This window comes from Strongylocentrotus purpuratus, unplaced genomic scaffold (assembly GCF_000002235.5).
Source record: "Strongylocentrotus purpuratus isolate Spur 01 unplaced genomic scaffold, Spur_5.0 spur5_scaffold_8, whole genome shotgun sequence".
Classification (NCBI taxonomy): domain Eukaryota; kingdom Metazoa; phylum Echinodermata; class Echinoidea; order Camarodonta; family Strongylocentrotidae; genus Strongylocentrotus; species Strongylocentrotus purpuratus.
The window spans coordinates 14,583,711-14,599,893 of record NW_022145614.1 but is presented as its reverse complement, the minus strand read 5'-3'; the positions used below and the strand labels follow the sequence as shown (position 1 = coordinate 14,599,893).

General features: G+C 37.6%; 2 protein-coding genes across 2 annotated transcripts in view; both read right to left on the bottom strand.

Moving 5' to 3' along the window:
- Positions 1–393: 393 nt before the first annotated feature.
- On the bottom strand, positions 394–8,301 carry LOC585566. Its single transcript, XM_795253.5, has 7 exons — positions 7,757–8,301; positions 6,719–6,989; positions 6,150–6,216; positions 5,390–5,418; positions 4,457–4,537; positions 3,835–3,977; positions 394–3,536 (listed from the first exon to the last, which is right to left on the bottom strand). The coding sequence occupies exons 1-7, from the start codon at positions 7,858–7,860 to the stop codon at positions 2,066–2,068; spliced, it is 2,166 nt and encodes a 721-aa protein (XP_800346.3). The 5' UTR covers positions 7,861–8,301; the 3' UTR covers positions 394–2,065.
- Positions 8,302–10,974: 2,673 nt separating this feature from the next.
- LOC585057 (Golgi apparatus protein 1) overlaps positions 10,975–16,183 on the bottom strand; it is a 55,829-nt gene continuing 50,620 nt past the window's right edge. Inside the window, exon 23 of the mRNA XM_030975472.1 lies at positions 10,975–16,172. Within this exon, the coding sequence (XP_030831332.1) occupies positions 16,005–16,172 (168 nt within the window). The 3' untranslated portion in view covers positions 10,975–16,004. The remainder of the gene's footprint in view (positions 16,173–16,183) is intronic.

Here is a 16,183-nt window from a genome sequence, read left to right as displayed (position 1 = left end):
TTACAATTATTGCACTTGATTAGTTGTCATTCTATTTCTCGTAGCATTTGAATTTAATTCATACACATAATCAAGACCCTATCAAAAGTGATTGCATTGATCAGTTTCAGGAACCACAATCTTTCTACAAAGTGAAAATGAAACAGCAAATTACATACTTGTACCTTCGTCAGTTCCTTGGACTGAAAAGTCTGGAACATGATAAGATCCAATCGGGACATTTTCATTGAGAGGAAATAAAACAGCAAATTACTTTAAGACTGCCTGACTGCTGTGGAACTATAGCAGACTTATCAGATCGCGTATCATGCACCAAGATAACAATTTCAACTTAGAATTTCAACATTTCCAAAGAAAATTTAGGGTTTAATGATTTTATTCATTTTGAGAGAAAAAAATGAAATTAAAAAATAAAAATTAAATATATTTTTTATGAAATAGGGTTATGGTTGGGTGCAAAGCAGTTCTCATTTGATGAGGTAATATGAAAATTAAAATGTAGAATGAGAAGATTACTGTGACCGTGGAAGATTCAGCGATCAAGCAGTTATGAATGCATTGTGTGGCTGGCAGAAGAAGGAGAGCAAATCGCACTGTTCATGCTACACGCCAACATGCACTCTATTCTTCAAGCAGAGGCCATTAGCATTAACTGTGCTTTTGGGGAATGAAACTAGGTACTCAAAATAATTAGTTTTCATCCATTCCTACTTTTTTTTTTATTAGTTGATAAAAAGAGAAATCTAAAAAATGGTGTAATATCATTAGAGCAATCAAGACCATAGTAGTTAAGAGAATTGTGCTTTACGGCGTGCGGCAGGGTAGCACTTTTCTGCAAGCCAAACAACAAAATACATTAAGAGTTTTTTGGTGATATTTCAGCAGACGGGTATTTCAAAAGAATTGGAAGCCTCTACAGCCAAAAATTAACGGAGAGCAACATTCAACAATGGTGTTCAGAACAAATATACATTACGACGGACGATGTGAGTAGGTCAAGCTGCACACTGGACTAGAAAATACAGATTAGATTATTCTCAGCATTGCTAAACTTATTTTGGATTTCAGAGCACTGTGATCTCATACTCGCCCACGTTATCTATATATTCTTTAAAACTTTGGACATACATTTGCAATATTCACCAACATCACTTAAATATTGAGAACACTAAAGAGAATTTCTCTACAAAAAACAAACGACACAAGTCACACAACAGCTGATCAATCTCCTAAAATTGGTACATACACTGTAGGTATTTGTTAGAAAAGCACAGATCTTTGTTGTAGAATATCTGTCATCCATCAAGAAATTCAATAAAAAGTAATTCCTGTGATTGTCATGCATTTAATTACATGCATTTTTCTAAATGAGGTCCCTGGGGGTTGACATCACCCGCTTGAATATAAAATTCAGTTGATGCAGCATTTAGTTTAAGAAAACTTTGGCCTTGGGTTGGGTTTGGCCACACTTCACCAAACCATAAGTAAAACTCACAACAACACTTATCACAAAGGTACACACAAGTCGGTATTAGTTGCCTATATTTTTTCTTCTTCAAGATTTGACTGCTGGAACTAAAGAAGATGAAAAGAAAGAGGGATGGTCTTTAAAGTTGCTCATGCATGGGTATATAGAGGGCAGCACACGGACGTACGCACGGGAGCTTAATACCCATTGGCTCAGTGTTATGTAGTGATCGCCAAATGCCTACTTCACGAACGACTACATACCCACGCATGAACATCTTTATAACTAGCTCTGTTCTTCATCAACATTCATTTTCTTACTAGATACATGTATCACCTTGTTCTTCCAGAAAAAAATGTATGTACCAAGTCAGTGGATTAACTCTACCCACCAAGTCAGGATCAACGATGGAGTAAAGATATTATACTTTGATAAATAAATACCAGCCACTGGAATGGTTCTTAAATAGTATAAAGTAATAACTCTGAACATATAAAAACTTGAATACTTGGTCCGTGGTTATAACATAAATGACTTTGGTAGCATAACCAAATTTCATCCAATCAAAATTCACAGTGATTTCTTTCCATCAAATTTTCAATTTTTCTTAGTTTTCTTCGTCTTCTGTCTCGCTTTTCGTGTCCTGTAATGTGCGGACCTCACCCGAAGCACCTTGGGATTCATACTGGCAGCAGTGGTTGTCACAGGATCCTCTGTCAGTGAGAACCTCCGTTGAGATTGGTAGCTCTTCCCTGATATCAGGGCATCTCTCCCTTTGATATGTCTCTTTGACCCTGCTGTCCTGGGTCTTTGTTTCTTTGACCTCTCCTCGCCATCATCCTCATCGCCGCTCTTCTCTTTGTACTTCCGAGCAGACAACCTTAGCCTCTCCATTCGGTTGGACACCTCCTCCGCTCCCTCTGTGGAAGCAACAGTCATCTTTTTGGTTTTGGCGCTCTGCACCCTGGAGCTGCTGTAGGTGGCAAACCCAGACCGTGGTCGTCCAAGGATGACGTTGTTGGTGTTTATGGCATTGTTTGGGGTTTTGCTTCTCCGGCAGGTATGACACGATTTAGGCCTTCTCTTTTTCTTCTCCTCCTGTCTGGCGTACCTAATGTGCAAGTGGTAACCAAAATCGGTGCAAACCCCATTGCAGTAGGGTTGACGACAGTGAACACAAGAGTTGTACGAGGCTGCAACTTTACTGGGGCAGTCTCCTGCACATACCAACTGCAGGCATTGGTCGCAGCAGTTCTTACTTTGCTTAGGTCTCCCTAGGGCACTGTGGGCTCTCTCCGTGGGAACAGCAGCATCGGCATTCCAACCTTTTCTGATCTGAAGAGCTGATTGGCACCTCCTCCTTGGAGAGCTCATCCCACTCTCCCATTCTGCCGTCTCGTACTGCAGCTTCTCCATCTCAATCATCCTCTCCATCAGGACCGCATCGTCCTTGTCCGGAGCTGTCCTGATGATAGTCCTCCAATCTTTGTCCAACATGCTCAGCTCCAGGAGGTCCATGTGGCAGTAGGGCACGCTCAGGGCCTCTGCAAAAGGCTCCTGTTTCTTCTTCCTGCTTGCAGTGGAACCACTGTATGGAAACATGCAATCGATATCCCCAGTCAGCACTTCTGGTGGAAGATCCAACCGCATCAATTTCCTCTGCATCTTCTCTTGATGGTTGCGTATCTTCTCTATCCGGTCGTTGATCTCAATCTCGTCTTCCGAGGAGTCCATGTCAAGGGATCTCATAGAGTTGCTTCCAACGTCATACTCCTCGTCCTCGGAGTCATCTGCCGACAAGATGCGGTCATCCAACGACTCCTCCGATTCCATGCCCAGCTTGTAGTCGTCCTTGACGATATCAAAGGGTCCCAGATTTTGATCGTCACTGGTGGAGGGTGCATCTCCAGCCCCTTCTGCATTAATGGCTTCTCCTCGAAGGTGACCTATGATGCCTGGTGAGAGGTGGTCAAAGTGACCTTTGGACTGAGTTAGAGTACTTGAGTGGGGTCGAGGAGGTGGGTTGAGTTTGTTCCTCTTTGATGTGACCAAGTGAGATTTGGGTCTCCTGTGAAACAATTAAAAAAAGTAATGGTTATTGACTGGCATATTTGGTCACTTTCAATATTTCCATGTAGTTCTTTGAAATAAATATGGTTCTTTATTGTAATAATCAAATTGGAAGAATTCCTAAAAATGTCCATGCTTTGTTTCCATTGATGCTAATTCAAAATACATTCAATTGAACAACTAGCATTCTCAAGCTTTGATAGAATAGCATCGCCAGACTAAGAACCAAAAGTCTATAAATATGATAAAGATTGTGACTAATCTTTTTAAAGACAACGTATTTATCTATCACTCACCGTCTTTGGGAGGTTTTGAACGGTGTCGACTGGATCGCCAGAGAGGACTGAAACCCATCCGTGCCCCCCTCACTCTCCTTGTGATTTTGTATGCTGGGATGACTGGCAGGAAGACTAGCAGCCAACTGACTCCGACGGACACCCTAGGATAGGAGAAGCAAGGCAGGCCACAATTAATGCCAGAACTATTTGTTCTGGTAATATTTATATGGTCAAGGTTCCCTAAGATAAACGCAAGCGGCAAAAATACATGCAATTTGACGTCTTGATTTCCCCAGATTTCTGAACTGACTGAGCAACACAATAATCATCGAGATTTGCCCCCAAATGTTTATATTTTTTTTTTCATATCATTACTAGTAAGAAATAGAGGTGAAATTCACATTTGCCGCAAAACAAAAAATTTGTATAGCTCTTTCATTTTGTTGAACAAATTTTAAACTCATTTGAAAACGACCAGAATTTTTTTTCTTTAAGGTATGCAGAATTTAAAAAAAAAAAAATCATTCTTCAACACTGAATTATATGTCTTATAGCATGATTAAACAAAATGCAGAGCTTATGGTCTACTCTCCCCCAATCATATCAGTATCTGTATTATCAAACTAAAGGAGTTGCTGACCTGAAATCCTGAAGTGGTATATCTGTTATTGAGATGCTCGCTGACCTCGCTGACCTGCTGGGTCAACTTACGGAACGTGTCCTAGGAACAAACAATAAAACAAACGATAACGCAATGAGATAACCTCTATGACAGATCGTCTCGGTTACCGGTACATCGTATGATATCCATTGTGAACATTGATCTTCTTTTACAAAAAATATATCACTTTTATCTGCTAAAATTTAAGATTTGCTAAACCAGTATCATGTTTGTCTTTGACCATTTATGAAATCCTTTTAAAAAAAACATGAACAAAAACATTATTCAACAATTATATCCCATTTACCAATACTGATTCAGTTATGATTGATGCACTTTTTGTCCCTATCTTTCTCTTTGTCCATACATGTATCTATCTTGATAAATATATCGAGGGGTCAGTGACACAAAGACGTAACTTCATTTTGGCCATTTTGAGAAATATAGTGGTTATGTGTCACTAAGCACTTGGGCCTTAACATTTTGAGTCTATGTTTCATTAGCCATTGACTTCAATGAGGTGTTGTGTATAGTTAAGTCTTTTGTGTTTCCTGGAAAGCCCACATTTTTCTGAACATTTTGATATCAAATACTCATTTGGGCAAAATATGGAGTTACGTCTTTGGGTGAACCCTCGATATTGAAAAAAATCAAGATATTGGAAGTCAATATTATCATAAAGTGTCAGATCTGAAGATAAATACAGCAATCTCCAAAGAAGCCTTTCAAGAACAATACACAATCCCTTTAATATGAAGATGATGATTATCGGTCAAGTTTTAGAGCACAACAAATATAGGGATCAAAAGTCAAGTTGGATTTCAGCCCTAAGGGCAAATACACAATGGACCATTGATAAACTACTTAACTGATAAGATTCCAGTTTACTTAAACTAATTACAAGGTACTTACTTGAGTTATTTTGTAGAGTGACAGATCATCTGAAAAGAGAAGGGATTTTTTTTTGGGTATAAAATCGGTTTTATAATCACATATTTAAAGAAAAGCTTGAGTTCTGGTAATGATAGAAAATGAATTCTCACAGAATCCAACAAAACTTGCACTGAATGTTCAAGATTACTAATAAATGACATGTACTGAACGATTTTGGTATATAGTAGAGAGCAAGAAAGATATAGGAAATCAAGGTAAAGTAGGCCTGACACCATACATTGAAGATGATTTCTACTGCAGGATAAACAATTCAGAATAAATTATAGCCATGTTCTCTAGACAGTATACAATCATTCCCATCGCAAAAGTTAGAAATTAGTGCAATGACTCGGTACATCTGAAAGCATTTTGAAAAAAAATATGTACATGTAGATTCAGGACTTGCTTAGCCTTAAGTTTTGTCTTTATTAAACATAAAGTTGTACTGAAACAAAATGTCTACATTCGTATCAAGAAAAGAGATGGCTTTCCCTTTTTTTCTTCTTCTTTTTTTCTTTGATTTTCATGAATGACTTCAAATGGGAAATAACATGATAATGACAGACTTCACTTTGTGTAGGACAAAACTTGATACAATTCAAAGAGCCTTAACACCACCCCAACCCTCCTTAAAAAAACTTTAGTAAATGAATTTCCCATCACCTTTATCACTATTATCAATAATATATATTACAATTTTTATGGCATTATTAATATTATTTATATTATTATCAATTACCTTCATGATCATCAACTGTCTCTATATCATGTTTGAAAGAAGACCAGCTTCTCCACTGAAGCGTTCCCTGGAAGAAATCAACATGAAAATGGTTTAATAAGTGAAGGACGCAGCCTTCCGTCTTTAACTCAAGGTTTTCTACCACAGCATCAACAATTTACCCCCAAGAAGGATTGCATTACATAGTTAACATTCAGTATAGAGAAGATATTGCAGAGGCAGATACTGATAAAATTTGTACAGGTGTTCAGGGAAACTGGATGGTCTTTTACGTTGTTCTTTATGGCCTGTAGCTTTTTAATTGCAATTAATGAATCGAATCTCATTTCTATGTAACGGTATGCATAATTCTAACGATGAATTCAATCATAGATGATAACAAATAATAATGAACACACATTGCAATGACAACTGACAATATATGAATAAATGAGAGCAACGGTTAAATGTAGCTTTCCTAATAATCTGTACGTACCAACTAAAATTCTTCGAAATCCATAGATACCATCTAGAGATGAGTGAAAATACAAAGGGTTACCGGTAATGATAAAGAAAAATAAGCAACAAACCTTGTCTAGACCCAGGTGAAGAGGCAGATCATTACCCCTGATGACTCCATCGCCTCTTCCCTTTGACTGACCCCACCCTTCCTTTGCCCCTCTCCCACTGATGCACAGTTCTTGGTTTCCATGGAGATTGTTCACACCCCTCCCTACCCCTCCTCCCTGATGATGGGGGTGGAGCGGGGATCTTTGGTGGGCTCGGGGAGACTGCTGATTGTTGACTGAAGTAGAGTGCTGACGTGTTGAGCGAGGGGACGTGGATCGCAGGCCGTGAGATCTGGAAAAAAATGCAAGAGATAGATTGATTTAGTAAATATGCAAGATACACACCCAGCCCCCCCCCCCCCCCACTCAGGGGTCGGAATGACCGCATGCGTGTTGCCAAAATGTCCGGTAAAGGGGTACTTTTCGTACTTTTCGTGCGGCCCGAGAATTGTAAAAAAAAGGGGTGTATTTGACTTTTCACCCAGAGGTTTCTTTAAAAAGGGGGTGTTTTATCTTTTTTTCTCTCATCTCTTTGGACTCCTGAAATATTATTCCGAATTTAGGGGGGTACATTGAGCATTTTTCCTGATAACAAGGCAGGAAAAGCCTGCGAAAAGCCCGCGAAAGGGGGGTTCGGAAACGTTGGCAGTCCTCAGATAGGGGGTGCTTTCAAAAAGAGGGAACGAGCATATGCGTACCCTAAATAACACACAAAAAAAAACACATCTAGTTTCATCATACAGATTCTTTAATTTCAATAATGAAGATCTAGACACCTACCTCGACTAATGCAAATAAAAGGGCAAATATTGGGATTTTAACCCTGATAGATCTAAATAAAGTTTGAAATGTTTGAAATTAAAATTAAACGAAACCTTGCCCCAAAGAATAAGAGTAGATCTAGGCCTAACAATTTAGATTTATAGTATTCTGAAAAATTCTGGCCCTTTTATGTTGTGTCAGAATCTGAGGCAATGTTACAGAGTCACTTTAATTATACAGCCTAGATCTACACTAGATCTACAGCCAAATAAAGGGCCCACGCCCAGAAATACTTGCCCACTGAACCCTTTCCGAGGGGGATGGTTCGTGTTTGGTGCTGGCCAACTCTGTCCATAGACGGCTGTCAGAAGAGCAGTATTGCGGACATCTAGTTGAGCCATCGTGAATGACTCTCGTGAAAATTTGTCCAAACCAAATCAAATCATCATTTCAACGATTCCAAGAACAAGTCAAACTCTGCACTGCACTGTTGCGCTGTTTGCCATATTAGATCTAGAAAATCTAATTGAAACATTATTGATTCAGTTTTAAAAGTATTTCCAATCGATTGCGTATGAATGAGGCGGAGGCAGTGCATGAGGCAATGAGCCAATATCTTTTCTCAAAAATTAAATTACAGTCTGCGAGATCGATATTCCAAGTTCTGCAGCACTGACTGGTACACCTAACTGAGCAAAGCAGCGGGAACCAGTTAACCCCCACAGCCTGAGCTTACGGGCGATCATGCGTCGACCGACAGCCTCTACAAACCCGGCAGTACACCTGTTGCACCGTCACTACAGTAACGAGACGCTGATCTGCCGGCGAATCCGCTAGTTGCCAATCAGACACAAATTATGTAAAAATTGTATTCACCAAATATATAATATAGCTATTAATATCCAGTAAAATATTTGTTTATGATTTAAAAGATTTTATTTGATTATAATAAATTACTTAAAGTAGATTTAAACGCTTTTAAAGGAAATAAAATCAACTAAAATCGGCCACACTAAGACCTCCTTGTCGGTGTTGAGTTTCTCGCCGGTTTACCATCACAAAGGTTATGGGCGCACCAGCCGTGTATTGTATTCGTAACATTGTTAAGGGGATGAGTTTACTGATATGACAAAAGGTTTCGGCCTTCACTGCTGCTCACTTGCCTCGGATTATTGGCTATTGAGAAGAAGGAAGATATTGACATAGCCCATTGAGAGGCCGTGAATTTTGGGAAAGGAATGGAGGCTGGAGGAAGGTCTTTTGACCAACTAAACAAAACTGAACAAACTTTTAAAAAAGTGACGAGTACGTCTTTCTAAAGAAACTATTGATCATGATTGATTGTGCCTTTTTGTGGTGATGAAATTCGTTTATTTCTCTTTTCATAGTATAACAAAGGACGATAATAGAGTCCCGTATGATGGTCTAAATTGACAGCTTGAACTACTTTTTGACACTTTAAATTAAAGCGTCAAAAAGTAGCTAGAGCCTCATCCGAGATGACAATTACTTTCAATGAGCTTATCCAACTTCATTTTCCAGTCAAGTATTTCTTGAGATCATTACCCGCAGCTAGAAATATGGCTAAAACAAATTTGCTCAGATTTCCTTATTATTCGATTTGTTATGTTTCATCAAAAAAATTAAAGACCTGTGTAGCTGCGGCCCCGAACATAAGTTTTTTCAATCTTAAAAGAAGAACTAATTTTATAAAACCTCTTAAACTGGCACAGTTCTATATGTGAATGTTATTTTCTTTTACTTCATTCATCTCTTCTTCAAGAGTGCATTCCCAGTGGAGAAAGAGGAAGAGGGTTTAATTACAGACGGGGGAATTCGACTCTCGATATTATAGGATCAGCTATAGCATCATGATGCTCATATTACTTGTGGAATCATGAGAAATATATTTAAAACAGTTAATATCCAGATTGTGCTTTTTATCATATGGGAAAATCTCGTTTTCCTTTTTCACATTTCACAGTAATATGCCTCGCCAATCTACAATATGACAACGCTGATCCGTTAAATTGATTAGACCTGTATATAATTGTTTTGTCTTTGTTGGAAATGTTTACCAGTTCCAAGCAATTTCAAGCATTTCTTAAAATTGAAGTATCAGTAGGCCTATAATGGACTGTTTTTCTCGCAAAGTTGGGAGGAAAAGGCGGAATACTTAAAATGCTTTATATCATAATGCGTAAGATGTGATTAGCATTTGAATGCAGAGCATTTGAAGATGTTACTAACAATCTTGCTTATTATTTTTGATTTCATAGTTTTTACATTACATACATACCAAATATTCAAGTAATTATATAATCCTGCATTTGGTGAACATGATAATAAAGAAGATCCACTCGCGCCCGCGCAAACGAAATATTTACAGATCCCCCATCTCCCCCCCCTTTCCCTTTAGTTTCTTCTTCTTCTCCTTCTCCTCCGTCGTCTTTTTCTTCTTCTCCTCCTCCTCATCCGTCGTCTTCTTCTTCTTCTCCTCCTCATCCTCCTCTTCCTTCTTCTTCCTCTCCTATAGCTGGAGAACTGTGAGATCCTGGGGGATTCCAAGATGAGTGTTTTGAGATAAAGATTTACGAAAATATAGAGATAGAATAATAAAGCAGACACTGAGATTTCAACATTATAGGGAGAGTCTCGGCGAACCAATTTCAAATGCTAACACATAAACAGAATCCTTTCTAGGTTTCTTACCCCTAGCCACCTAAATCGATTTTAACTCAAGAGCATCGATTTGGTTGTGGATATAATTGGAACACTATACTACAAACAATTCTCCGTGGTTATCGCGGTTGATTGTTGGGGACACTGCTAACTTTGTAAAGGAATTCAATGGATCGGGGAACAGAATTTAGAATCTGTCACAATATTGACTTCGTGAGAATGATGGAGAGTAGCTATGATGATCGTTTTATCTGGATTTATTTCCGTGCCTCAGCAAATATCTACTGAACTTTTAGACTTGTGTAAACAGTGACGGGCATATTCTTACTAAAGGAAAAAACATTCGGAATTTGATTATATTCCTTTCTCCCAGTTATTTGTGTTCGCAATTGCCAAGTTATTTTTTACAAGCTGCAAATCTCTCTCTCTCCATTTTTAACTTTGATAATTTCCTCTTCGATTCATCCGCACTATTATCGGATCCACCCCATATTCAATTGTTTCTTCTAGATTTTTGTCGTACATTTTGTTGTCTAATTTTAGACTGTCCCTTTCCTCGACATCGTTTATGATTTTATTGATCATCATCTACGTTCTCCCCTACCCCCTCCCTCCCTTTAATACTCACCCCTCTCTCTCTCTCTACCCCTCCCCTTTCATATCTCTCTCTCTCTCTCTACCCGTCTGCTAATTCTCTCTCTGAAGTCTGAACAATCCCAACTTTTCTCCTCCATTCCCTATACGATCTGTCCGTTTCCCCCCTCTTATATCATCTACATATCACGCCGTGCATGCGAGGACTACACATTACAACCTACCACAAATATGGACACTTATTGGAAATAGGAAAATTATTTATTACATTATACATATATGTCATCAATATCATACTGGAATAGAACAGTAGACATCAAAAAGATGCATAGTAAAGATCACATCATCTACAGAAACAATAATCAACAGAACTCTAAACACATTTGCAGTCCATTGACTTGAACATAACCGACTAGGAATGCCAGAAACTAAAAACAGATTCACAATTCGACAATTCCTATGACTGTTGCTAGGAAATCAAAAAAATAAATGGTTTACAACTAGTGGATTCCTTTTACAGCTATAGTGCTATGATGATAATAGTTCCTTAGATCATTAATTGAAAATGTCACATTTGAAAGCAATTTATTGAAATAAAAAATATATAAAAAATAAAAATTTGTAATGACTTAGTTGATTGGGTAAGGGATTTGAAGTACAATAGGCTATATTCGCAATGTAACCAAATTTATGCATATGCCTTTGTGAGGCGCCTCGATACAAATTATTTCAATCGCCAGTTGCAAATAAATGTATTGCAATAGTCAGAATTCACATCGAATGTATTAGGTGTTGCTAGGTAGGACAAACATTATGGCTTGCCCAACCTAACGACACGTAATATATGCAATATGCATTCCGACTATTGAAATACAATTATTCGTAACAGGAGGAAAAGTTCGTACCCAGGCTCTTCGGTGTCTATTGGGTTACATCACAAAAATGGCCTACCGGTATTCAATTTATTTAAGCTGTGGCACCTTATCGTATCATCTGGTTGGAACCAGAAGGACATTAACTCATATACTTCAACATATACTTAACACCCTTCTGGCTATAAACAGACAATTTCATGTGTTCACCAAATAACGTGAAGAGGTTAGCCAAAAGACTCCACAGTGTCAAAATACCGGAGCAAATTATTCAGAGTAGGTAATCCTCAACAACGACAAAAGGCCGGTTGGCTATCAATCAGCAATAAAATCCATCCACAGACTAAAAGTGTACAAAAATTCCTTGACGGATCTCCAGTAATAACAATTATTTTACTGGAAAAACTATCAATGGACGATTACACCATTCGTACTAAAAATATGCTACGTAAACAAATCAATACAAAATATGCAAATCTATTTCATTAATGTCAGCCTAATAAAATGGATTTTCACCTTACAACGTGTCTTTATTTAGTAGTATAAAAAAGAAAACCTTTGCTTTATTTTTTTCAGTCTATTTTAGGTTAGGTATATATTGGCCTTCGCACCATTTTCTGCTATTGTAATGTTATGTCAAAAGAGGCCGCCAGTTTTTTACCCAATAATGTCATTTCAATATTGACCTAAAGCAAAAAAAAAGACGGAGAAGACATTTTCATATTTAACACAAAATCATGACATTATTCTAATAGCTCTCTCTTGTCACACATACAAATAATCTGGTGGATTAAAAAGGCAATAAACAACAAAAAGCCTGAAAAATAGAGTATGGACGTTATTTCACTCTCTAATATTCAGTTTGCGATTATCACAGAAAAAAAACTATTTCAAGATGTTGTTCATAGTGCGAGAAATATCTAAAATAAACATACAATCGTGACCACATCGACATCAATGTCAGTTTCAATCTTAAACATTTATTGTAGAAATGATATTCACTACCTACGGTAAAACTGAAGCGTTGGAAATATTTCTAAAGGCTCATCTCATGATCGGCTAAATAAGGCAACTAGATACAGAGTATACATGGAGAAATGAATATTAAAGAAATAGAATCAATTTGAATGTTATTGACTACACATTATTTAGCCAAGACAACTTAAATTCACACCTTTTCTATACAAAAATTCTGAAGATATGGCACCTCTACGTAAACAATGAAAACGATTACTTACACAATAAAAGAACATGAAATAAGCCCTTTATTATGTGACTGAAACAGTGACAATGGCATGTGTAAAATACAAAGTTACAATACATACACTTTACAATGAAATATATTGTATGTACCGGTATATAAATAATCTACCTCTAACATAGACTTATATATGGCTACCACTAAAGTTCCTTTCCAAAGAGAGAAAAAATCCAAAGACATACGATGAATTTTACAGCATTAGGCCCTGTTACTCCTGTACATCACATTTCATCTCTACATTTCATCATTCATAAATGAAAAATTTCTACATACTGGTATGCTATGACTTTTGGTAGCGATACCAGGGGAGTGTTTCACAAAGACTGAGATCGACTTTAAGCTGGACTTAACTATGGCAAGCCATTCACGCCACTGGTCGCACTCGCCATTGGTCTCTTAATTATGATCTTTAGATAATATTTTTTTCCTTCAATAATGAACTATCAAAAAATGTAAATTCTGTAGATTTGTGACAACTGCCTGGCATTTCTCTTGAGAAACCAATGCAAGGAATGGTTAGAGGAACTAGTGGCATGAACGGTCTGCCATAGCTAAGTCCAACTTAATGTTGATCTTAGTCTTTTGTGAAACACCTCCCAGAAAGCTTAGCATCATTTTTCAATGGTCATTTCAAGAGACTGAGAGTCCTGATTTTTTTTAAATAAAAAATGTGGAAAAGGGACATACCGGTATGTTGAAGGGGACTCCGTTGCATGGAATCGCCCAGCAGCAAATACGGTCACTAAATTTTGAAGGGCACTGACCAATCAAAGTTTCTGATAACATTGGTGCTTCAAGAATACAAAAAATGTGTTGCAATCATCTACATGTACCTGATCTACAAAAAGGTGTGTTTGTTGGAGGGAGGATGTGAACTTGAGGCCTTATCACAACAGGCAATGTGATTCATTTATTCACAAAACCTGTACGAATAGAGATCTGTGACATTGCAGATTTGTTCATTGGCCATTACTCATATGCCATAATGCCTATGGTCACCAGATAGGTGGAATTCAAAGCGATAAGACGCGATGATGATCCTTGCGTCAGCTTAGAACAAGATAATGAACAGTAAAGTACTCACGATTATACACGTATGGTTTTGTGACAATTATAAATTTCTCTTTAGTGATGATATTGAAATATTGCCACAGGAAACATCTCATCTTTTTATTCCAACACATCAAAGTTATGGCCGACAAGCCGTATAAATACACCAACAAACTCTTTTAACATCAAACATGACGCATAGAGAGGTTTTGTACATAAATGTACGAAATTCGAAATTCGAAAATATATGTAATAGCTAAGATAAGACACAAACACCACAGCATGATACATCCTTAAAAATATATTTTAATAATCAAACAGTCTCCCTCCTTTCATTTTTTTTGTTTGTATAAAACTACCTATGGTACACAACTACAATCTACAAAATAGCTACGATACTTCCTGGCTATGCATAAGTTGATCTCCTATTTTTTCTATTCAGCTTTCTATTCTAACGTACCCTCAAGGGCCTATAATTCTGTACATTTTTAGGTCTTATTGAAGAAATATGTACACCTTGGCCCAATCAGATATAGACAATATGAACATTAAGTCAGACGGCTTATTGTGTGGTAGCTAAAGTTTATACAGCATTTATTCAAGAAAAATACATCCTGACAGAGTCATAATGATAACAATTAAAAAAAAAGTTTGTGACTGTTGAATGACAGGTTTGGCGATTTCTTTGAGGAATTTTCACACCAATGCTTCATGCTTGAACCAAACTTACATCAGATCCCTTCTTTGACGTTTTACGATCCAAAGGAATTAAACGCACACATAAACAACTGCATTAGAAAATTTGCTAAAAACAATCATTATCGTGGGCGAAGAGAAAAAAATGTTTCAAGGGATGGTTAAAATGAACTTTTGAGTGAATTTCACTATCTTTTGTATTAAAGTTCTTTCAATAATAAAACAAACACTCAAAACAAGGTAAAAGCTGACTTGTAAAATAAAAACAACGATCTTTTCGTGGAGCGTTGCTTTCTTTCGTGTGTTGACTAACTGTAATCACCATTCAAATGTTAATGATCGTTACACATTAAAATCTGAATAGAGAGAATCAAATGATCTCTAAATAAAATAAATTAAAAAATAATATATCTGGACACGTTAATTACCAGAACAGCTACATCGCGAGAAAGAAAGAAAAAAACAACAACAGTGAATCAAGTTTTACATCGAGTTCAGTTGCTCTGCTTTCATGCATGATATTTTAATGCAGTACAAGGGAAACAAAGCATGTCTGAAAAATAATTCTAAGCTTTGGATAATTTGTAAAGCCCATAGTCACAGGGTGCATATTGCCTAGGGAATTTCTGCAGACCTGCAAATGCGGTACAACATAGACTGTGACACAACACATGCAGGAAATGAAAGGAAAGCATCCGGCTTCACTAGAATAAAGAGCAACTGAACTCGACTTTTACAGATTGGACTTCTACGGCTTTCCACAGAAGACGTAGCTTGCTATGGATAAGAAGAATGTAGGAGACTCAAATAGACAAAGAGAAAATGGCCAGAGAGGCTTGCAGCCCACAAGGTCTTCTGTCATCATCGGTCAACTGGGATATCATACCTGCCAACATTTGAAAATGAAAATTAGGAATTTTTAGAACAGTATGCCTTCAAAAATAAGAAATCCCACTTGCAGCGGTAGTGTAACTGGCAATACGCGGTAAATCTGTATCAAAAAGCAACTACAAATTCGCTGCTCGATCATGCAGCCATTCAACGCACACATTACATGAACTCTCAAGTCGCGGCACATGATGAAACAAGCTTAATTTGGCTAAAGCACAAAAAAAAATTGAAATTTTGTTCAGAATATTCCGAATTTTCAGGTCCTAAAAATCAAGAACATCAGAATATTCCGGATTATTCGGAAGGGTTGGCAGGTATGGGATATGCCGCACAACGACAGAGAGTAGCAAAGAAGACGGAAAACAGAACGCGACACACCAGACATACACTATGAAGAAAGGAAGGTGTCCTTGTTGTACGCAAATCTCCGCTCCACACACAAATATTTCTAATTTTTTGAATTCCAGCCTAGTTGTGCGGAAGCTGAATTGATCCATCATTATTTGTTCTTGACTTCCTGTCTGATCCGCTTCGTGACCCGTCCGCAGCAGAGGCCGAAGAAAAAGAGGACGCCCACGAAGGAGAGGAACACCATCACAAAGTAATTGTGAGATGGAGAACTTCTGATCTGGTTGTATAGCTCGTAGAAATTTAATGCTGGTGCCACCTGCAGCAGAG

What these genes read in the sequence shown, in the direction of transcription:
- LOC585566 (XM_795253.5), bottom strand. Translation starts at nt 7,860, where the DNA reads ATGGCTCAACTAGATGTCCGCAATACTGCTCTTCTGACAGCCGTCTAT. An exon ending in TTCACCTGGGTCTAGACAAG is followed by an intron (nt 6,217 to 6,718) that starts GTTTGTTGCTTA and finishes GATTTCTTCCAG; the next exon opens with GGAACGCTTCAGTGGAGAAG. An exon ending in TTCAAAACCTCCCAAAGACG is followed by an intron (nt 3,537 to 3,834) that starts GTGAGTGATAGA and finishes ATTGTTTCACAG; the next exon opens with GAGACCCAAATCTCACTTGG.